The sequence below is a fragment of the Podarcis gaigeae genome (assembly GCF_964106915.1).
Source record: "Podarcis gaigeae genome assembly, chromosome: 2".
In the NCBI taxonomy this organism is placed as follows: Eukaryota; Metazoa; Chordata; class Lepidosauria; order Squamata; family Lacertidae; genus Podarcis; species Podarcis gaigeae.
The window spans coordinates 125204175-125228172 of record NC_139679.1 but is presented as its reverse complement, the minus strand read 5'-3'; the positions used below and the strand labels follow the sequence as shown (position 1 = coordinate 125228172).

Here is a 23998-nt window from a genome sequence, read left to right as displayed (position 1 = left end):
GCCTGAGTTCATTCTGTGCTTTAGCTTTTCTGACTTTGTGTCTACATGTGCTGGCTATTTGTTTGAATTCCTCTTTGGTGGTTTCCCCCCTTTTCCATTTTTTGTACACATTTTTTAATCTTAACTCAGTTAAACTCAGTTAAAAGTTCTTTAGATAGCCACCCTGGCTTCTTTAGGCACCTTCCATGTTTCCGTCTCATTGGTATTGCCTGAAGTTGTGCTTTTACTATCTCCCTCTTAACAAACTCCCAGCCATCATGAACTCCCTTTCCTTTTAGTATTACTGTCCATGGGATCTCACCCAGCACTTCCCTAAGTTTTATGAAGTCGGCTTTCTTAAAGTCAAGAAATTGAGTCCTAGTATGCTTGGCTGCTCCTTTCCGCTGTATAGTAAACTTCAGAAGAGCATGATCACTCGCGCCTAATGATCCTTCCACTTCTACCCCACTAACCAGGTCATCAACATTGGTTAGGACCAGATCTAAAATGGCTGTTCCTCTTGTTGCTTCTCCCACTTTCTGGACAATGAAGTTGTCTGCAAGGCCAGTGAGGAATCTGTTTGACCTTATGCTCTTGGCTGAGTTTGACATCCAACAAATATCCAGGTAATTGAAGTCCCCCATTACTACTATCTCCCTAAATGCATGCTTGGCCATCTGTTCCAGGAAGGCATCATCTATGTCCTCTATTTGGCTTGGGGGTCTATAGTAAACTCCCACAATGAGGTCCTTGTTATTCTTCTCTCCCTTAATTTTGACCCAAATGCTCTCACTTTGGCTTTGAGGTTCTAAATCTTGGATCTCTTCACAGGTATACACATCCCTGACATATAACGCCACTCCTCCTCCTTTCTTGTCTGGTCTGTTTCTCTGAAATAGATTGTATCCCTCCATTCTTACATTCCAATCGTGTGACTTATCCCACCAGGTTTCAGTGATGCCTATTATGTCATATTTAGTTTGCTGTACCAAGAGCTCAAGCTCATCTTGTTTATTTCCCATGCTTTGTGCATTAGTGTACAGACATTGAAGTCCATTAATCATTCCCCCGTGTCTCTTATTTAAGGATTTTTTCCTCCCACAACTAGGTCTGCGTGCTGTTTGCTCCATTTGGTCTATGACATTTGGATGATCATCTTCATCAACTGATAGACTCCTACCTTCAGGAGCACTGTTTCCCTCCCCCACATTAGTCAGTTTAAAGCCCTCCTGATGAGGTTTCGGAGATTTTTGGCAAAAACATTCCTCCCAACCGTTGTGAGGTGCAGCCCATCGCTTGCCAGAAGTCCATCTTCAAGAAACTGCAGTCGGTGATCTAAGAATCCAAACTGTTCCTGTTTAGGGACTTCCGGGTTGGCGCCATCGCCGAATGGCGGACTCTCTCCGAGCTCCGGAGGGAGTCGGCTTGGCAGGGGCTGGGTCCTACCGCGCCGGCGACGCGGAGACCCTCAAAAACCATGGGCACGGAGCCCCATGGACATGGTGACTCGGCTGGCACCTTTGCGCCCCCCCGACTCGCGAAAGAGCCTTTTTAAAGGCTACGGAGCGGGTGCCTGGGGGGGGTGCTTTGAGTCCGCCGCTTCCCCTGCTGAGCGAAGCCGCATGCCATTCGACGGAGAGCGCTGGCTTCTTCTTTTGAAAATTTGGACTTGAAAGAACAACCCGTGAGTAATTGGAACTTGGACTAAAAAAAAGGGGTAAAATTTTAAAAATTCGGAGCGAGCGGGGGAGGTGCAAAAAAGGAAGTCAGCCCCCCCCCCCTATTGTAGAAGGGTTAAAAGCAAAGGATTTGATAACTAAGATCGAGAGTAACCTTATTTTGGCAAGTTATTAACTTCACGAGTGAAAAGTATGAGATGGAGCTGGAGGAGAGAAGTGGAATTTGGACTTAAAAACAACCCCCCCTGGATCCCCAGGAGCGATCTGTGAAGGCGCTTGGAGAGGAGAAATGCAAGTTTTGACAGCTGTCAAAAAGCTGTCAAAGCGGAAGAATAAGATAGAGACTGTGTTACAAGAACTTTGCTGGTTACATTTGTTACAAATTGGATACAAATTGTCTTAAATAAGGATTATAAAGTTATTTGGATTAGTGGACGTGATCTGGAAGAGAACTTAGTTTTCGTAATCCACCTAGAGGAGCCGAGGGACATTACAAGTGTTTTTGGCATGAAATTTGAACAGAACTTTCTATCTCCTGGGAAACTGCAGAAATGGAACATTATTTTGTCTACAGAGGCCAGTATACTGAAGACAATGGATTTATCTGTTGAGGAATGAGAGGAACTTGACGTAATGTTTTGCTCCTGAATAACAAGCCTCTGCAACGGAATTAGAAGCTTTTGGAATTAGGACATTTGTGCAGGAAAACAGGGACAGAAAGAAAAAGAAAGAGGAGTGTGATCAATAAGAATAACAGAACAACAAGAATAGGACAAAGTTAAAAGTGGGAACATTTGGGACATCCAGATTTGACAAGCTTAAGGAATAAAATTGGAGTCTTCACTCCTGGATATAAAAATCTGGATGGAAGAAATGGGGCCCCTTTTTGAGACAAACTTCTTCCATGATTGGACATTCGAAATTAAAAAGGACTGGTAAAGGACTATGATTTAGAGAGATGTGGAAACATCAGATGTTGAGGAACATTGGGAACGCAACCGGGAAAAGGGGGGGCGGGGAATGTGGAATCCAAAGGGTGTAAATTATGTTTTACCTATTTTATATATATTTACATGGTATACCAAAGTGGGGAACTCGTGGAGGGAACAGGTCGATTTTAGGGGAATGGAAAATAATGTTTTTTTTAAAAAAAATTGGGTTAAGGATAACAAGTTTGAATTGAAGAGAAGAACTTGTTGGAACTATTTGTTTATTTGTGAGATTTGGAACACAATGGGGGGAGGGAAGGGGAAGTCCTAGAAGGATGTTATTGGATAAGGATTTGAAATTGGATATTTTATTAATTTGTATTTAATTGGAAAACTTTAATAAATATTATTATTTTAAAAAAAGAAAAGAAATATGTCATTATCTGTTCTGTTCCTACTTACCTGAAGTGGATTGAGTTAAAACGAAAAAACAAAACCAACGATGCATGATAGTGAGATGTTTTGCACTATTTTGAACTTTTGGGGCTGTATACAAATATTTTATTAACTGACATTAAAAAGAAAAGAAAAACAAACTGTTCCTGTTTACACCATTTGCGAAGCCAGCTGTTCACTTCCACTATTTTCCCCTCTCTCCCTGGGCCACGTCGTTCAACTGGGAGGACAGATGAGATGACAATTTGTGCATTTATTTGCTTCAATTTCCTGCCCAGAGCCTCGTAGTCTCTTTTGATCTTCTGGAGGCTATTGCTTGCAGTGTCAATTGATTGAGACCCATCAATTATCCTCAACTGGTTAAGTTGGCCTGTCAAAGCTTTTCCTGGGTTGTGTCTGCTGTTGCATGCTGACAGCTTCTAGGACCCACAGGTGAGAGTACAGGTTGGGGATTAATGGTGGACCAATCACCCCAGAAGGAGCCCTATATGTCTCCCACGAGAGGTACTATCCCAGCCCCAACACCCTATGACATAATACTATTAATGTATTTGATATCTCAGGAATAAATTTGTGTCTCCAGCAATAAAACTAATAGCTTCATCCTATGAATGAATCAGTGCTAAATATGGAAGGCTGAAGTTTCCATTAAGTACAGTTATATATTGATGTTTAATATTGAGCTTCTTCAGTGTGACACAGATTCCGCATTGAAATAGAGGAGGTACGTCCAGGAGTGAGGCAAATGGAGAAATGACAGTGAGAGAGGCCTGGGCAGAGAATTTACACTAGGATAGTCCTGTGTCAGAAAACGGGAACGAGGTCAGGTGGCACATCATAATTATAAATACTAATTGGAATGAGTGGTAATTGAACTTGATGTGTGTCATATTCCTTTGTTCTCTCCCTTGCAACACCAACAGGATTTTGTCTCCCTGCACTCTGAAGCAGACGATGGAGAAATCAGGCAATAATTCTGGGGGGCCATCTGTAAATTCAAAAGGAATAACAAATAAACCATTTGAATGTATAGAGTGTGGAAAGAGCTTCTCTCATAGTGGGAAACTTCGACGACATCATCAAACTCACACAGGAGAGAAACCATTTGAATGTATAGAGTGTGGAAAGAGCTTCAGTCAAAGGGGACACTTAAGACAACATCAACGAACTCACACAGGGGAAAAACCATTTGAATGTATAGAGTGTGGAAAGAGCTTCAGTCTAAGGGGAAACCTTAGAATACATCAGCGAACTCACACAGGGGAGAAACCATTCAGATGTATAGAGTGTGGAAAGAGCTTCTCTAATAGTTGGAAACTTCAACGGCATCATCTAACTCACACAGCGGAAAAACCATTCAGATGCATGGAGTGTGGAAAGAGCTTCAGTGATAGTGGACACTATAAACTACATCAACGAACTCACACAGGGGAAAAACCTTTTAAATGTATAGAGTGTGGAAAGAGCTTCACTCAAAGTGGACACTATAGACTACATCAACAAACTCACACAGTGGAGAAACCATTTAAATGTATAGAGTGTGGAAAGAGCTTCAATCAAAGTGAGAAACTTCAACAACATCATCGAACTCACACAGGGAAGAAACCGTTTAAATGTATGCAGTGTGGTAAAAGTTTCAATAAAAGTGGACACTATAAACTACATCAACGAACTCACACAGGGGAGAAACCATTTGAATGTATAGAGTGTGGAAAGAGCTTCAGTCAAAGTGGATACCTTAGAATACATCAGCGAACTCACACAGGGGAAAAACCATTTAAATGCATAGAGTGTGGAAAGAGCTTCAGTCAAAGTGGACACTATAGACTACATCAACAAACTCACACAATGGAGAAACCATTTGAATGTATAGCGTGTGGAAAGAGCTTCAGTCAAAGTGAGAAACTTCAACAACATCATCAAACTCACACAGGGGAGAAACCATTTAAATGCATAGAGTGTGGAAAGAGCTTCAGTCAAAGTGGACACTATAAAGTACATCAGCGAACTCATACAGAGGAAAAACCATTTGAATGTATAGAGTGTGGAAAGAGCTTCGCTGATAATGGGAAACTTCGACGACATCATCAAACTCACACAGGGGAAAAACCATTTAAATGTATAGAGTGTGGAAAGAGCTTCAATCTAAGTGAAACCCTTAGAAAACATCAGCGAACTCACACAGGGGAGAAACCATTTAAATGTATAGAGTGTGGGAAGGGCTTCAGTCAAAGCGGACACTTAAGACAACATCAACGAACTCACACAGGGGAAAAACCATTTGAATGTATAGAGTGTGGAAAGAGCTTCAGTCATAGTGGACACTGTAAACGACATCAACGAACACACACGGGAAAAACGATTTGACTGCATAGAGTGTGGAAAGAGCTTCAGTTGAAGTGAAAACCTTGGAACACATCATCAACTCACACAGGGGAGAAACCATTTAAATGTACAGAGTGTGGAAAGAGCTTCTGTTGAAGTGGACAGTATAAAATTCATCCGCAAATTCACATGGTTGAAACGCTTTAAATGTAAGGAGTACGGAAAGTAATGCGGGTAACATCTTAAAATAGTAGAATACAAGATGCAGTGTAAGGTTAGTGAGGGGTGTGTCATCTGGAGAGCTGGTGGTGAATAATGGTGGGCTGAGTGTCACATGGTTTTTGGTCTTTGGTGGAGAGATTGGAAATGTTCATGTGGAGGTGTAGAAGGACAGTTTGATAGACTTTCTTACTCAGGAATTTGCTGATTTTTGGGACTTCCCATTGGATCAAGATGATTTCAAAATTGTGACTGCCTTTAGACTCGGAAGAGGAGGGAGGAAAGAGAAGAATAGAATAAGAGACTGTTTGATTACCCTCCGATCTAAAGAAGAGAGAGACAAAATTTTGGGCTGGCACTATCAGAACCCTCTGGTAATACTACAGTCAAGAGTGGAGATCTTTAAGGCCATTCCGAAATATCTTTTGGATCTTAGGTTGGACTTCAGTGACCTGGTTGGCTTATTGAGAAAGAACAAAATCAACTTCAGGTGGGAATTCCCCCAAGGCCTATCCTTCAATTTCAGAGAAAAGAAGATAAAGATAAAATCAGTGGAAGATAAAGCTACATTTTTGGACAAGCACGGAGACGATTTACAGAAGGAGCTGGGGCAAAAGCCAGAAGTATCGGACAGAAGACCACTTGATAGAGGACTAGAACAAAAAGCGCTGGAAAAAGGATCACCAATACTGGATGTAGCAAACCTATCCTATGGACTGGACAATTTAGTGAAACCAACAGAAGTAGAGCAACTACAGGGTGCACTTGGAGGAAAATCAAAGTAACCACATCATGGCACTGCAAATATTAAGCTGGAACATTAATGGTTGTAACTATCCCGAGAAAAGACGCAGAGTCTTTCATTTATTGAAAAAGGAACAATTGGACTTGATTTGCCTACAAGAAACACATGTGACTAGGCTACATAGGAAAATTCTGGGCAATAAAAGATTGGGACAAGAATTTATTTCATCAGACAAAGTTAAAAAAAGAGGAGTAGTAATCTATGCAATGGGGAGCCTATCACCGAAATTTATATTTAAAGACGATCAAGGAAGTCTTGTGGCAATTGAAATTCAATCACAAGGAAAGAAATTTCTAATTGTAGGCATTTATGCACCAAATGAGGGAAAATTGGAATTCTTTAAGAAGCTGCATGAGACTCTGTTGGACTATATGGATTAAAATATAATTTTGATGGGGGACATGAATGGAGTGGTTTCTACAAATATGGATAAGGCACAGAGACAGGTAGTCTTCAAGTCAGTACATTGTGACTGTCTCGAATCGCTGGAAGAATCCGTCAGTGGGCGTTTCCTGAATTTCTTCCAACATAGAAGTTCTTTCACACCCAATCGACGCCTGCCTTCTCTGCGCGAAAGCTTTCTGCGCAGAGTGGGCGTCCCCAGAGGAGGTCCCGTGCTCCCCCCCCCACTGGCTTCACTGGAAGAGTCCTGGAGCCTTCTCTCCGCAGCTCCCTCGGACTCCCCTTTCTCCCTGGCGTCACGTCTATCTCCTTCCCCAGCGGAAGCTTCCTCTCTCCCTTTGCTGGTTCCCTCTCCAGCATCATTAGGGAGCCTCAGCACCACCCTTGGCTCTGATGGCAGTTTCCTGACATCCACCTCCCTCCCAGGGCCCTCCCCACCCCCGCCCCGGTTCCTGGGTGGTGAAGCGGGAAACCCCTGGAACGAACTATTCCCTCCCTCAGATGATTCAAACATCGTTCTCCTCCTGCTGCTGTCTCTGTCCTCTGGCCAATCTCCCCAATCTGAGTCCTCTTCCTCTGATACCTCCCTTCCCTCTCCCTCTGAAGGAGGATACCCCATAAATTCTTCTTCATCATCCGTGGTCCCAAATTGCTCCTCCCAAAATCTTTCCAACAGTTTCGGTTTCCTTGGAAAACGGCGATGAAACTCCCCCAGCAGACACTCATCCCTTATCTCTCCTGCAGGGACCCATGTGTTTTCTGACTCAGGCTCTCCCTCCCAAGCTACCAAATATTCCACCTGCCTCCCCTTCCAACTTGAGTCAAGAATTTCCGCTGCCTGACCACTGAGTTCCCTCTCCTCCACCTCTGGGTGACTGGGGATCTCTCTCTCTCGCCCCGGAAACTCCCTCCCTTCTCGGTATGGTGAAAGTAAAGACCGGTGGAACACCGGATGCAACTTCATGTTGGTTGGCAGTTTGAGCCTGAAAGCCACAGGATTCACCTGCTGCGTTACCTCAAAAGGTCCCAGTCGCCTTGGCCGTAATTTTTTACAACCTCCCTTGAACGGCAGCCCTTTGGTTGACAACCACACCCGGTCCCCAACCCTTATGGTCTCCCCTTCTCTGCGGTGCTTGTCTGCCTGCCTCTTGTACTCTTCCTTGGCCCTCTCCAGGTTCATTTTAAGCTGCTGGTGTAAGGCCTCCATTTCTTCCACAAATTGCTCTCCCGCAGGCACACTCCCCCTCTCCTCCCCCTCCTCTGGGAGGGCCCTGGGGTGACATCCATAATTGGCCATGAAAGGACTCATCCCCGTGGACATATGCTCCACGTTATTGTAAGCAAATTCGGCCAGCGCTAGCTTTTCCACCCAGTCGTTCTCTCTCTCGCTGACGTAGCAGCGTAGGTACTGTTGGAGTATGCTATTGGCCCTTTCCGCTTGCCCGTTGATTTCTGGGTGACGGGCCGTCGAGAAGCTCACCTCAACTTGAAGCAAGCTCATGAGCTTCCTCCAGAACCTGGAAGTGAATTGCCTTCCTCTGTCGGACAAAACCCTCAAGGGGGCGCCATGCAACCGAAAAACGTGATCAACAAACAGCCTAGCTGTTTCTTCTGCCGATACTGCATGCGAGCAAGCAATGAAATGGCACATCTTGGTCAACAGGTCAACTACCACCATGACAGCTGTTTTCCCCCTGGACTTAGGCAAATCGGTCATAAAATCTATGGATACCACCTCCCATGGTTTCCCCGGAGTGGGCAAGGGTTCTAGTAACCCTGTGGGTGCGGCTTTCTCCCCCTTAGCCCGCTGGCATCGGTTGCACCCCCTTACATATTCCCTCACGTCTTCCCTTACTCTTGGCCACCAGAACTCCCTGGTGACAAGCAACATGGTCTTGTGTTGACCAAAATGCCCCGCCGTGGGGTTGTCATGCAGTTGTTTGAGTACCCTCCTCCTCAAATCCCCCTCTGGTATGTACAATGCTCCCCTGTAATACAATGCTCCTTCTTTTTCCTGAAAACCCCCTTGATTTTCTCCCGCTTCCTGGAGCTCTCTGATCTTGGTTTGTGCGTACTCGTCGTCCCTCATCAACCCTGCCAGTTCCCTTTTACCAACCAATACGCCCCCACACACCATCGGTCCTCGGGTATCACATGTCGTACTTCTGGTGCGCCCTCTCCTAAGTACTCTGGTTTCTGGGATAGGGCATCTGCTCGGACGTTTTCCTTTCCCGGTATGTACCGAATCTCAAAAGAAAATTTGGAAAACTCCTGAGCCCACCGCATCTGTCTCTGGTTGAGAACCCTTGCAGTCCTCCAGTATTCCAGGTTCTTATGGTCCGTGCACACCTGGATCTTGTGTTGAGCCCCTATCAACAAATGTCTCCAGCGTCGGAACGCTTCGTGAATAGCAAGCAGTTCCCTGTCATACACCGTGTAGTTTTGTTCTGACTTGCTCAACTTCCTCGAGAAAAAGGTGCACGGTCTCCAGTTGGATTGGTTTCCCGGCTGGAGCAAAATGGCGCCTACCGCTCTGTCTGACGCATCTGTCTCCACCCTCATTGGCTTCTGCAGGTCCACGTGCAAGAGCTGCTCTTCCAAAGCGAACGTTCCTTTTAGTTTCTCAAAGGATTGCTGTGCCTCTGCCGTCCACACAAACTTCTTTCTACTGAGACAATCGGTGAGACAACTTCCTATAGAAATTCGCAAACCCCAGGAACCTCTGCACGTCCTTCCGGTTCTTAGGAGTCTTCCATTCCAGCACCGCCTGCACCTTGCTTGGGTCCATGGCTAAGCCCTTGTCTGACAACCTGTAACCCAGGAATTCGACCTCTCAGGCATGGAATTGGCACTTCTCCAGCTTCACCCACAACTGGTGCTCCTGCAACCTCTTCAGCACTTCTCTGACATCTTTTACATGCTGTTCCTCATTCTCCGAGTAGATCAGGACGTCATCTAGGAAAGCCACGCAGTTCTTGTACAAGAGGGACCCCAACACGTGGTGCATGAACGATTGAAAACATGCAGAGCCCGATTGTAATCCGAAGGGCATAACTAAATACTCAAAAGCCCCCAGGGGGGTGAACATGGTGGTCTTCCATTCATCTCCTTCCCTTATCCTAATTAAATTGTACGCCCCTCGAAGATCCAACTTGGTAAAAACCTTTCCCTTCCTTACCCTGGTCAAAATGTCATCAATTCTGGGCATTGGGAAGGTCACCGGCTCTGATATCGAGTTTAACCTCCTATAATCACAAATTAATCTAAGTTCTTTTGAGTCTCTCTTGTCCACAAAGAACACTGGACTGCCCCCCACCGCCCTCGATTCTCTTATGAAACCCCTCTTCAGGTCCTTGTCGATAAACTTCCGCAACTCCTGCATTTCTCTGTCCGACATGGCGTACAGCTTACCCACTGGCAGCTGAGCCCCTGGGAGTAGGTTGATTTGACAGTCAAAGGCCCTATGGGGGGCAGCCTATCCGCCTCCTTCTTACTGAAGACTTCTTTCAAATCAGCGTATTGTGGCGGCACCCTCATCTTTTCCTCTGCCTCCATCCCTGCCACTCTGGCTACGGCCATCCTCAGGGTCTCCCCCCGTGGCAGTGTTCTACACAGTGAGCTGACCCAAAAGATACTGTGCGCTGGTGCCATCCCACTACCAGATCATGCAGCGCCAACCAGCTCATTCCCAGTATGATTGGCGGCCCGGCCAGTGTGGCTACGTGAAATGCAATTGTCTCAGTATGCCTGGAGACTCTCATCTTCATGGGAGGAGTTTGGTGTGTCACTTCTCCCCCCAGGAGTTCCCTCCCATCTATGGTCGTTACTTGCAAGGGGCGCTCCAAAGGCAACAGCTGGAGTTGGTGCTCTAGTGCAAAGTCCTTGCTAAAGAACTTGCAGGAACTGCCTGAGTCCAGTAGTGCCTTCACCTTAATAGGATGTCCGTTGGGAAGCTCTAGCTCCACCTCTATGGCTATGGCTGACCGGGGGGGGGTCTGGTTTGGGCACTCTTACTGGTTGTTTGCCTGGCTGCTGTGCCACTGATCGGCAGCCAAGCGCTCTCGTTTCCCTGCTGTGAATTCCCCTCCTTCTCACTGCCCGCTGCCCCGACCATCCCTTGCCAAGCCTTTCTCTGAGGGCACACCCTGGCAAAATGTCCCGGCTGTTGGCAGAGAAAACACTTCCTGGTCGTTTCCCCCTCCTTTTTGCGCACCTCGCCGGAGTTTGAAACCCCGCGCGCCTCCGATTTCCATTGGCTCCTCTGGCTGGGAAGGTGGCGCCGGCATTTCAGGAATCCGGTTGTCATGCCAATGCTCTGCTCTCCCTTCCCGCCTCTCTAAAGCCTGCGCCTCTTGTCGTATTCCAATCGGCAGCGCAATTTTGGTCAGCTGATCCATCGATTGCGGGCGGGGCGAGCGGGAAAGTTCGTCCTTAACCCAAGGGGCTAAGCCTTCCTCAAACAGCATCTGAATAGGTTCCCAACTCACTTCCTACCCACGTTTGTGGATTAGCATCGAAAACCGCGCCCAGTACTCTCTAACTGATTGGCTCCCTTGCTTGCAAGCCATCAGTTCTCTGTGTGCCACGCTCTGCTCCACTTCAATTGAAAACATGTGATCCATGGCGCTAAAAAACTTCAGGTCTTTTAAGGCAGCATTGTCCGATGCCATCAAGGGTCTAACCCAATCCCTGGCGCCGTCTTGAAGATGCCCTATCACATAGGCAACTCTTGCACCATCGTCCACAAAATCATCATACTGCAGTTCCAGTGCATACTGCACCTCCGTCTTAAAAGCATTATAGTCCCTCGGATCGCCCCCAAACTTGTGCGCCAGTCCCGGTACCTTCCTTGCAATGGGGGTGGGTTTCCCCTGAGCATCCTGAGTCCGCCTTTCGTCTAGCCGCGCCGCTAGTAAAGCCAGCTGTTGCTCCAAATCTCTGTTTCTCTCCTCCAGAGTTGGTCCTCCCCTGGCTCCCTCTCCGGCGCCTGCTCCTCCTCCGGTCTGACTCATGATGTTCCCTCCACACAAACAACGTCAAAGACTGACAGATTGCTGTAATGGGGTATGGGGTTGCTTGTGCGTAAAGCGCAAACTGCTCCGAGCTGAGTAGTTTGGTTAAAACTTTCCCCAGGCTGGACAGTCAGTACATTGTGACTGTCTCAATCGCTGGAAGAATCCGTCAGTGGGCGTTTCCTGAATTTCTTCCAACATAGAAGTTCTTTCACACCCAATCGACGCCTGCCTTCTCTGCGCGAAAGCTTTCTGCGCAGAGTGGGCGTCCCCAGAGGAGGTCCCGTGCTCCCCCCCCGCTGGCTTCACTGGAAGAGTCCTGGAGCCTTCTCTCCGCAGCTCCCTCGGACTCCCCTTTCTCCCTGGCGTCACGTCTATCTCCTTCCCCAGCGGAAGCTTCCTCTCTCCCTTTGCTGGTTCCCTCTCCAGCATCATTAGGGAGCCTCAGCACCACCCTTGGCTCCGATGGCAGTTTCCTGACACCTTTGACAACATTTCTTGGAGCTTCATGAAGAAAGATCTACAAGGGATGGGGGTTGGTCAAGGGTTTGAAAATGGTATAGGTGCAATTTATTCAGAACAAAAGGCTAAGTTAATTGTGAACAATGTAGTGACAGAAGAATTTAAGATAGAGAAAGGAACATGACAAGGTTGCCCAATCTCTCCATTGCTTTTCATATCGGTCCTGGAGGTCCTTTTAAATATGATTAGAAGGAACCAATTGGTTAAAGGTATACAAGTCGGAGCTAAACAGTACAAGTTGAAAGCATTTGCTGATGATTTGGTATAGACATTACAGGAGCCAGAGTCTAGTACTAAAAGAGTTCTGGAAGTAATTCAAGAATTTGGCCAGGTAGCAGGTTTTAAGCTGAACAAAATGAAAACTAAGGTGCTAGAGAAAAACCTAACAGGGATTGAGAGAGAGAGAGGTTCCAGAAAGAGACAGGATTAACATTGGTTAAGAAAGTGAAATAGTTAGGGGTTAATATGACAGCTAAAAATGTGAATTCAAGGATAACTATGAAAAATGTTGGACGGAAGTGAAAAAGGATTTAGAAATATGGTCAAATTGAAGTTATCAATGCTGGGCCGAATTGCTGCGATAAAAATGAATGTATTGCCTAGAATGCTGTTTTTGTTTCAAGCATTGCAAATTATTGATAAAATGGATTGTTTCAAGAAGTGGCAGAGAGATATTTCTAGATTTGTCTGGCAGGGCAAGAAACCTCAAATAAAATTTAAGATATTAACAGATGCTAAAGAAAGAGGTGGATTTGCCCTGCCAGACTTTAAACTTTATTATGAATCAGCCGCTTTTTGCTGGCTGGGAGAATGGTTGCTTCTTGAAAACACTGACGTGCTGGGCTTAGAAGGTTTCAATAATGTATTTGGATGGCATGCATATTTGTGGTATGATAAAGTCAAAGCACATAAAGCATTTAAAAATCATATTGTCAGGAAAGCTTTGTTTAATGTTTGGACAAGATATAAGGATTTGCTTGAAAATAAAACTCCAAGGTGGCTGTCTCCAATGGAAGCGAAGGCTCAGAAAAAACTCAATATGGAGGCCGAATGGTTAAAATATTGGGAAATATTGGAACAAGAGGGAGATAGATTGAAACTACAGAGTTTTGAAAAACTAAAAAACAAAGTGTGTGATTGGCTCCATTATTATCAAATAATGGAGGCATATAATCTGGATAAAAAAATTGGTTTTCAGGTGGAAAAATCAAAATTGGAAACACAGCTGTTAGACCCCAAAAGTAAGAATTTGTCAAGAATGTATAACTTGCTGTTGAAATGGAACACCCAGGATGAGACGGTGAAATCAGCTATGATTAAATGGGCACAGGATGTTGGACATAATATTATGATGGCTGACTGGGAACAGTTATGTAACACAGGTATCAAATTCACGGCATGTAATGCCTTAAGAGAGAATATAATGAAAATGATCTATAGGTAGTACATGACACCAGTCAAGCTTGCAAAAATTTACCACTTGCCTGATAATAAATGTTGGAAATGTAAAGAGACTGAAGGTACATTCTTTCACCTTTGGTGGACATGCCCAAGGACCAAGACCTTCTGGGAAATGATCTATAATGAAATAAAAAAAGGTATTTAAATATACTTTTCTAAAGAAACCAGAGGCCTTCCTCCTGGGCATGGTCGGCCAATTGGTGCCAAAGAAGGACAGAACTTTCTTTATGTATGCCACAACAGCAGCAAGAATACTCATCACAAAGTATTGGAAGACACAAGATCTACCCACTCGGGAAGAATGGCAGATGAAGGTGATGGACCTCATGGAAATGGCGGAAATGACTGGCAGAATCTGAGACCAGGGAGAAGAGTTGGTGGAAGAAATTTAAAGTTTATTTACAGAAATATAGTAAAATTAAGGAATGTTAGAAGGAGGCTGGAATGAAGTTATGTGACTTTAGCAGAATATTAGAAAGGATTTAAGTAAAAATAGATTGTTGAAGGAAAGAAGGAAAGGTAAAGTTATATTATGTTAAGATAAATTAATGGAAAAAAATATGGGAAAGATGGAAAGGATTTGCTGAAATAGCTAATTGAAGTAGAATACAAAAAAGGGAGGTGTGAGGAGGTCAAAGAAACAAGTAAATGAAAGTTAAGTTATGGAAGGTTTGTTGTATTTTTTTTTGTGTGTGTATTTTTTGTCTAATTGTTTTTATTTTTTCTGTTTTTCTGTTGTTGTTGTCTCTTTTCTCTATTGTATTGTTTAAAACTTTAACAATTTTTTTTTAAAAGAGGAAATGTTCATGTTTGAATTTGGGATGTGAGAGTTGTGAAAAGTGGAGTGTGAGACTTTTTGTGTTGCTTGGGATGTACAATTGTTTAATATATGAAGAGTCGCATCACTCCCATTCTTATAATTGCAATAAAGGAACAATTAAGACACAGAAATCTGAAAGCATCTTTTTACATGCAGATGGTAGTCTTGAAACCCTTGTATATAGTTCATATTGTACGAATTAAATGTGTTACTGCCCTCTCTCATTTTTGGCTACGTCAAGGGTGAAGTGTTGAAATAAAACATGATCTCTGGTGGCATCATATAGCTTGTAGTTGGGACCCAGATACGAAGGCTGCTTGCACCCGTGACTGGAACAAAGTGGTAGTCTAAATGTGGTTTGCCTTTTTAGTTTTATAAGATATGAAACTCGCTTATGCTTGCAATTGGAACCCATAGTGGTTAACACACAAAACTAGTCAAAACAAAAAAAATCCTTCCAGTAGCACCTTAAAGACCAACTAAGTCAGTTGTTGGTATGAGCTTTCGTGTGCATGCACACTTCTTCAGATACACATACCAAGAACTGACTTAGCTCATACCAAAAACTGGCTTAGTTGGTCTTTAAGGTGCTACTGGAAGGATTTTTTTTGTTTTGACTATGGCAGACCAACACGGCTACCTATCTGTAACACAAAACTAGGGCAGCTTTCGGTGTGCTGCTTTTGTCAATAGGTAAATTCTGGGGGTGGGACTTGGACCAAATAAGGGCAATAAGGAATGGGCATCGGGATCCTGGGAAATGAGTATAATCGGGCGGTCTGATAGGCTGTAACCTCTGCGCTGCCCTCCAGCCAATTGGAGGACAGAGGAGGGACATTTGCCCCCGGGGGGGAGGATAAACGCCTGTGTTGTTCTGACCTGGGTGTGCCTGAATAGCTCCCCCATGCTTGCAGAGATGCTTTTCTTTAAATAAACTTTGCTACTTCACCAATGGGCTCAGAATTCATATGAAAGGCTTCTAGGGCTTTCAGCTTTAGGAGCCAGTGTTTTATTCCTCAGAGCAGAGAGTGGGCACTGCCAGAGCCTCTGGCAGCAATGTCCCCGGCGGTGGCACAGGTGTGTGTTAAATGCTTCACTGTAAGCTCCTAGCCAATTATCCCCCAAATAAGAGACACAGGGGAGAAACCATACGGATGATTATAATGTGGAAAGGTGTTCAGGCAGGTCCCAAACTTGGAATGCTAAGGGACAATTGTGGGAATGTTAAGGATAGTAGGAAAGGATATATTGAATAAACGATATTCTTCCTTCACTCACGCTAGTGAATGATGCAGCAGAGCAGTTTCCCCTCAATATAGCAGGAAGATAGTTTGCAGATTCGTTGGAATCTCTTGAGTTAAGTCATCAAATCTGGCTTGCCCAGATGGATTATTCCTTGTGTCCCTTTTTGGTTAAAATAATATTTATTAAAGTTTCAAAAAAGTTACAAGAATAAGAGGGAAAAAAGAAAAAAATGAGAAAAAATACAGAAAAGTAAAAACAATTAAAAACAAATCCACCTTTCCATGTCTTCTAGTTCAATTAGTTATTTCAGCAAGTCCTCCCCATTTTTACTTTTATCTTAGTAGTTTATCTTAATCTACTATAACTTTACTGTAACATTACTGCTAAAACCACATAACTTCATCCCAACATCCTTCTAACATTCCTTAATATTGCAATATTTCTGTAGATAGTCTTTAAACTTCTTCCAATCTTCTTCTACTGACTCTTCTCCCAGGTCTCAGATTCTGCCAGTCATTTCCGCCAGTTCCATGTACTCCATCACCTTCATCTGCCATTCTTCCCGGGTGGGTAGATCTTGTGTCTTCCAATACTTTGCAATAAGTATTCTTGCTGCTGTTTATTCCTCGTGTCCCCTTTTATCCCTCTTAAAAGACACAAGAGTCTTTTCTTAAACAAAATTTTTACTCACATTCCAGTTTACAATTTGATCCCTGAAAGGCCGGCTTTACTTTAGCGTTAACATTAAGCATTAACATTAAGCGTTGTTAGGTGTCAGCTTCGTTCTGGAGCTGACAGAGGCTGGGAATCTAAAGCAGGCAAAGAGAGATAAGGACACTGTAATGCGAGTTGGAATGGGAGGGGGAGGAGGGGCAGCAGAGTGGCATAGCTTCAGAGAACAGAGAGCAAGCAGCAGATACCAATCTTAGCTCAGAGACAGAAGGAGAGAGGCCAGGAATGTTGTTGATGTTTAGTCGTTTAGTCGTGTCCGACTCTTCGTGACCCCATGGACCAGAGCACGCCAGGCACTCCTGTCTTCCGCTGCCTCCTGCAGTTTGGTCAAACTCATGCTGGTAGCTTCGAGAACACTGTCCAGCCATCTCGTCCTCTGTCGTCCCCTTCTCCTTGTGCCCTCCACCTTCCCCACCATCAGGGTCTTTTCCAGGGAGTCTTCTCTTCTCATGAGGTGGCCAAAGTCTTGGAGTCTCAGCTTCAAGATCTGTCCTTCCAGTGAGCACTCAGGGCTGATTTCCTTCAGAATGGATAGGTTTGATCTTGCAGTCCATATGACTCGCAAGAGTCTCCTCCAGCACCATAATTCAATTCTTGGGCAATCAGCCTTCTTTATGGTCCAGCTCTCACTTCCATACATCACTACTGGGAAAACCATAGCTTTTACTATACAGACCTTTGTTGGCAAGGTGATGTCTCTGCTTTTTAAGATGCTGTCCAGGTTTGTCATTACTTTTCTCCCAAGAAGCAGGCGTCTTTTAATTTTGTGGCTGCTGTCACCATCTGCAGTGATCATGGAGCCCAAGAAAGTAAAATCTCTCACTGCCTCCATTTCTTCCCCTTCTATTTCCCAGGGGGTTATGGGACCAGTGGTCATGATCTTTGTTTTTTTGATGTTGAGCTTCAGACCATATTTTTGCGCTCTCCTCTTTCACCCGCAATAAAAAGTTCTGCTGGATTTCTCAGAGGCCTTTAATACCACGTGTAGAGAAGCTGGGACCTGGCGGCACTGTTATGCAGTGGGTCCGCTCCTTTCTCCTGGCTCGTATCCAAAAGGTGGTGTTGGGGGATGAGTGTTGGACCCCTGGGCTCTCACTTGTGGGGTGCCACAGGGTTCCATCCTCTTCCACATGCTGCTGGGAGAGATCTTCAAGGGGGTGGGGTGGGTGTTCATAAATATGTGGATGATACCCAGTTCTACCTCTCTTTCAAATCGGAACCAGTGAAGGTGGTGAAAGTCCTGTGTGAGTGTCTGGAGGCAGTTGCAGGATATATAGCGGATAACGGATTGAGGTTGAATCCTGACAAGACAGATTTCCTGTTTTGGGGATGGGGCAGGCAAGATTGGAGAATTCCTGATCCTGAAAGGGGTAACTGTGCCCCTGAAGGACCAGGTGTGCAGCCTGGGAGTCATTTTGGACTCACAGCTGTGCATGGAGGCACAGGTCAATTCTGTGTCCATGGCAGTGTCTACCAGCTGCCTCTGGTATGCAGGCTCAGACCCTACCTGCCCGCAGACTGTCGCTCCAGAGTGGTGCATGCTCTAGTTATCTCCTGCTTGGACTACTGCAATGCATTCTACATGGGGCTACCTTTGAAGGTGACCTGGAAACGACAACTAATCCAGAATGCGGCAGCTAGACAGGTGACTGGGAGCGGCCAAGACCACATAACAACACCAGTCTTGAAAGACCTACACTGGCTCCCAGTATGTTTTTGAGCACAATTCACAGTGTTGGTGCTGACCTTTAAACCCTTAAAGGCCTCAGCCCAGTAGACCTGAAGGAGCATCTCCACCCCCATCTTTTGCCTGGACAATGAGGTCCAGCTCCGAGGGCCTTCTGGCGGTTCCCTCCCTGCGAGAAGAGAAGTTACAGGGAATCAGGCAGAGGGCTGTCTCAGTAGTGGCGCCCGCTCTGTGGAAAGCCCTCCCATCATATATCAAAGAAATAAACAACTATCTGACGTTTAGAAGACATCTGAAGGCAGCTCTGTTTAAGGAAGGTTTTAATGATTGATGTTTGCATGTATTTTTTAAATATTCTGTTGGAAGCCACCCAGAATGGCTGGGGTTAATAATAATAATAATAATAATAATTTTGAACTAATTCTTCAGTCATGCTTCTGGGGAGTCTTCCTGCAAGCAGACCACTGCGTACACAAGGGTTTCACAAACCTGGGTTTCCATCTCTTTTTGGAAGATAACTGCTAAAGACATAGGAAAAACAAACATTGGAAAACAAACAAACAAACAAACAAATTTATTTATTTATTTAAATATATATTTATGAAGACAACCCAGTTTAGGGAAGTTTTTTATGTTGATGTTTCATCGTGTAAATAAATAATAATAGTCACACATACGTATATACGTATATTATTTAAACTACACAAATAATTGTAATAAATCAGCACGGCCCCTGCGTCTTATGACTGCCTCCTTATTACCTAACCCAGTCTTAAGCAGACATGGATTATGTCCTTCTTCTTCTTCTGGCCTTTTTGGGGAGCCAGGAAGAGTCTCCGTAAGACCCCCAACTTAACTCTATTAAAATGATACAATAACAAAAGTAAATAAGGAAAAATAAGTGTGCAGCTGCCACCCTGCTGTGGAGGGAAACGTAAATCCATCAGCTCATACACAACTAGGAAGCCCCCCACTCCCGTCCCCATTTCCACTCTCCGCTGGGGGGAGAGAGAGGCGACTTGGGGGCAGGTGGGGCCAAGAGCAGGAGGCCAGAGGCAGCGCCATCTCTTCCTGTTTCCATCCCAACACAGGCAAGGGCTGCTCTGCGAACGTAGCTCTAGAGGCGCGCGCCTTCGACAAGGAACCCGAAGTGTCTGTAGGTCGGAAGTTTCCAGGGGGCCCAAAGAACCCCTGGGAAAGTGGGAGGTATTCCGAAGGGGAGGAGGGGTGTGGGTTGACTCGTTCCCCTCACCCCCTACATAACACCCCTATTCCGCTTTATTTTGGGGGGAAGGACACCGGAACAGCGAGCAAGGGAGGCGGAGGTCCAGAGAGGACAAAGAGGTAAGGAGGCTGCGTGGGGAAAGGGGGCGATTTAGGGGGAAGGGAAAGAGGAAAAGACAGAGACCCCTCCCGGGAACAGAGCCATAGCTATGGGGGTGGCCAGCCGGGGGTGGTGGTTGTTTTTTGCACCAGGTGACGCCTCCAGCAGGGCGCCGTTGAGGATGTCTTTGTGGGGACGCAAATATCCCCAATTTGGTCTTTGACTCGGGGGAAATCCAGCCTAGTTTCACTCCTGCATGCAAAAAAGCCCCTCTCCTGGCACTCATAAGCAGGGGCTCCGATCCCCGCAATCCTGCTGCGAAGTGGGGGCCCAACACCTGCAGGGATTGCGTGGCAGGATCTCCTTTGGAGCCCCCCCAACCCATGTTTCTTTTTCCTGGGGGTCCAGGAGGTGCTCAAGGCCCCCGATCCATGCACTCCAGCTGCCATCTCCTTTACAGCGCCCTCCCCTCCACACGCGTCTCTTTTTCCCGGGGGCTCAAGCGATGCTGAACTGCCCCGCACCCCCTGGGCTCTCTTGCCTGAACTGAAACGTGATGCCCACCAAGGGGGTCCCTACGAGGACCTCCTATCCCCAAGCAGCCCTGGATTTGATCCCAGGACCCAAACATGACGCCCTCTGCCGTTCCCCCCTGGCAGGAATCCCTCGAAGTACTCCTGCGCCTTGAGGGAGAGACGGAGTCCACGAAAGGGTTAAAGGAAGTGAAATAGGGCTGGATAGAGACCCCCCTCCCTCTCCCGCCTCCCTGCCCGTCTTGCAAGGTCCCTCCGGATGGAGAGGTTGGTGCGCAGAGGGCGAGGGGTGAGCGGTGCCAAGGGGAGACTGTGGGACGGAGGGAGGAGGGCAGAGGAAGTTGGGGGGCTGAGGGAGGAATGGCAGCATCCCTGGGAGATAGAAGGCCAGCAGAGCAGGGAGGGAGGGAGGGAGAGTCTTCCTTTTGGAGAGATGTCTCCATCTTTGGGCGCTGGAGGAGGAATCTCCGGTGGTGGGTCTGCCTTGGCTTCTCCATCCTGCCCAGGAATCTGCCACTCCTTCAAGTCAACCGGAGAGAGAGAGTTTTCCCTGATGGTGGGGTTTTTTCCACTGATCCCCCCCCCCCATTTCCCCCATGGAAGCTCCATCCTCTCCCCACTGATCCTGGAAAGCTACTGCATGGCTGGCTGTGGGCTGCCTTATACCAAGTCAAACCCTTGGTCCACCTTGGAGAGCAGAAGAGAGAAAAAGCTGGAAGGTCCTGAGAGGCAGGAGGGAGGCCTTCTCCAAAGCAGCTCTTTGCTTCTGGAAGCCCCGCCCAGGAAGTAGCCAGAGACCTCTTCCTCTCTCAGGCTCCCATCCTTAAGTGTTTCCACTGCATGGTTCATCAGTGGTGCTGGTGCTGATGATGTATATATACCAATTCAACAATGTGGGAGAAGGATGCTATAGAAAGGCTTTCAGGGTTTATATATAAGTACATCCAGAAGGCATTTCTTATTAGTTTTATTTATTGTAGGCAATGTCAGAGTGAGATACGATCTGTCAGCATCCAAAGATCCATAATCCGTCCCAGTCTGGGGCATTTCCATGATAGACGATATCTGTGGCTGGAGGCTCTACACTCAGGGCTGTACATCTGCAGGCCTGGAATTGCCAGTATTATAGGAAAGGGTTGGGAACTTGCCAAATTTACAGACTGTATGTGAGTTTGTGTGTGGGGTGATAGTTTACAGCAAGCGTGTAAGTTTCTCCATCTGTAACTTTTCATGAACCGATAATGCGGTAGGAATTCCAAAATAACTACGCAAAATCGACAAAGAGACTCTGAGGATAATGGAGATTGCGAGTCTTCCTGGTCCACAGTTCAGCCCACACATGCTGAGCTCATAAACGTTTTATTAGCCCTTAACGGGACACCAGCTACTTTGTTATACTTTCTTCAACACATGAATATTTTTGAATACTTTTCCAGTGACGTAAATAGCACTTCCGTTTTACTTGTTCCGCACAGGAGAGAATCTGATCTGCAAGTCTGAGCTCAACTCCTTCCTTGAAACAGAAAAATACAGAGACTTTGAGAGGTAAGTCCTTCCTCTTGCCTGGGAGACTGTACCTTTGTAGGTCTCGTTTCAGTTTGTGGGAACATGAGAAAAGTCCTGCTGGATCAGGGCCCACCTCATCCAGCATCCTCTTCTCACAAGGACCAGCCAAGGAGAACTCCCCCCCCCCCCAGCACGGCCAACAGCTGTCTCCCCACTCAGGATTCCCAGCCCCTAGGATTCAGATGAATAATTCCTCCGTAGGGGGAGGGGGACTAATAGTTGGGAACTGAAGGACTGCTACTGAAATGGTGGGTGGACACAATGAGAAGGAGGACACAATGGAGCTGCCTCAGGAAGTAAATGGTGCAGGATTAGGGAATGTGTGCAGTTGCTTGGAGTATATCAGGAAGATGTTAGACATCACGGAGGAAGGAGGGAACAATACATCTGGAGGGCCAGAGGTGTCCCACCTCAGCATAGATGGTTCCTCTAGGAGCTCAGACTCACTTGGGAGGTCCAGGTGGGTATAGATACCAAGGGTTACTGAGACACATTTTCAGGGATTATGTTTGATGCCTAGGCTCCAAATCCAAGGTGCCCACACTAAATGAAGGTCTGGATGATACCCTCAAAGAGGTCTGGTTTATATTCCAGAAGACGGCCAACCAGGGAATAGATGTGAAGGTTCTGAACTGAGTTACAATCGAGATTCTGAGTTACAGTTCAGGCTGAGAAATGGAGGCAGGGATCCTAAATGGTGGTTTTCCCCCTCACGCTCTCTTCTGGCAGAAGCATCTCTGACTGCACCTCCTTTCTCTAAAGTCAGATTCTTTCCTTCCACCCCCTTTTGTTGACATCCATCTGCCTCGAGACACAATGTAGAGTCTCCATGAGGTTGAAGTGAAACAGGGGTGTTAGAAGCACAGACGTGACCCCCGCACAATACAAGCCTGGGCAGTGTGTGTGGAGGTCCTGGGCTGCCTACACGACAAGGCCATCGTCTCCAGCAGGGTGGCCCCGTTTAAAAATGCAAAAATCTGGACAGAGTTGTTGAGCTTTTTAAAAATACAAATTCTCCCCAAAAGAAGCAGCTTTTGAGATTTCCTGATGTTTCCCACCAAAAAAAGGGTGGACCTTTTGCCAATCTTGTGAAAATCCTCCTCGATTCCTGGGGGGGGGGATGGAACAGACCTATGGCAGCCCTACCTTCTCAATCTTCTTGATATGGTCCAAAGGGAAGCAGAGCAATATTTTTGGCCCCAGCTTGGCCCCAGGAGTTACCGGAAGGAGGCGTACAAGGACTCCACCCAACATGTTGCAATGTATTTGGACCGATAGACGCTCCATATAAAGCACTCAGGAGTCCAGCTGTGTTGCAAGGAGGGCTTTATTCCAGCTGCAGTCCTGCACAATCATAAAGTACCATAAATCAGCCTTCCTACATACAGGGGAGAAGCCAGTGTGGAGAAGTCAAGCATACCTCTGTATACTAGCTGGCTATAGATCTATTATGCAGCATCCCATCTCTTGGGATGCTGACTCACCACATGAAACTGAGTCAGCATTTCCACTTAGCATAGTGTTAACTCCTTGATACCCACAACACTCCAACACAATCGTCTTAAGGACTCCACTCCCGATTCGTGTAGGGTTTACTGCTTAGCCTCTTCTTTTCCTGAAGATACTCACGCAAGGCTGCAGAGGTTTAGGATCAGAGTTCTTCGTCTGCTTCTTGGCCTCCCTTCCCAGGTTGATGAGCCCCTCCCTTCCCTCTACGGCACTTGCATAAAACACATGCTTGACTGTTGGAGTCACTGTTGGTCTCGTCTGCTCAATGTGCCAGAGCCTGTCATCGCATGCAATGAAAGTCCCTGACTCACCAAGGGATTGAGACCCATCAATTATCCTCAACTGGTTTAGTTGGCCTGTCGAAGCTTTTCCTGGGTTGTGTGTGCTGTTGCATGATGACAGCTTCTAGGACCCACAGGTGAGAGTACAGGTTGGGGATTAATGGTGGACCAATCACCCCAGAAGGAGCCCCAAATTGTCTCCCACGAGAGGTACTATCACAGCTGCAACACCCCATGACATAATACTATTAATGTATTTGATGTCTCAGAAATAAATTTATGTCTCCAGCAATAAACCTAACAGCTTCATCCTATGAATGAAATCAGTGCTAAATATCCAAGGCTGAAGTTTCCATTAAGTACAGTTATATATTGATGTTTAATATGGAGCTTCTTCAGTGTGACACAGATTCCACATTGAAATAGAGGAGGTACGTCCAGGAGTGAGGCAAATGGAGAAAGGACAGTGAGAGAGGCCTGGGCAGAGAATTTACACTAGGATAGTCCTGTGT

At 46.0% G+C, this 23998-nt stretch overlaps 1 protein-coding gene across 9 annotated transcripts in view; it reads left to right on the top strand.

Moving 5' to 3' along the window:
• LOC310837570 (uncharacterized protein) overlaps window positions 1-23640 on the top strand; it is a 47215-nt gene extending 23575 nt beyond the window's left edge. For 6 of the 9 annotated variants that reach the window (XM_083724377.1, XM_083724380.1, XM_083724376.1 and 3 more), the window contains one exon: window positions 3967-5450. In XM_083724377.1, the coding sequence (XP_083580503.1) occupies window positions 3967-5410 (1444 nt within the window). In that variant the 3' untranslated portion in view covers window positions 5411-5450. Of the gene's footprint in view, window positions 1-3185; window positions 3476-3966; window positions 5451-19489; window positions 19618-21605; window positions 21676-23385 lie in introns of those variants that run through there. The other 3 variants (XR_014560579.1, XR_014560580.1, XM_083724378.1) reach the window with 3 other exon arrangements.
• The last annotated feature ends 358 nt before the right edge of the window (window positions 23641-23998 follow it).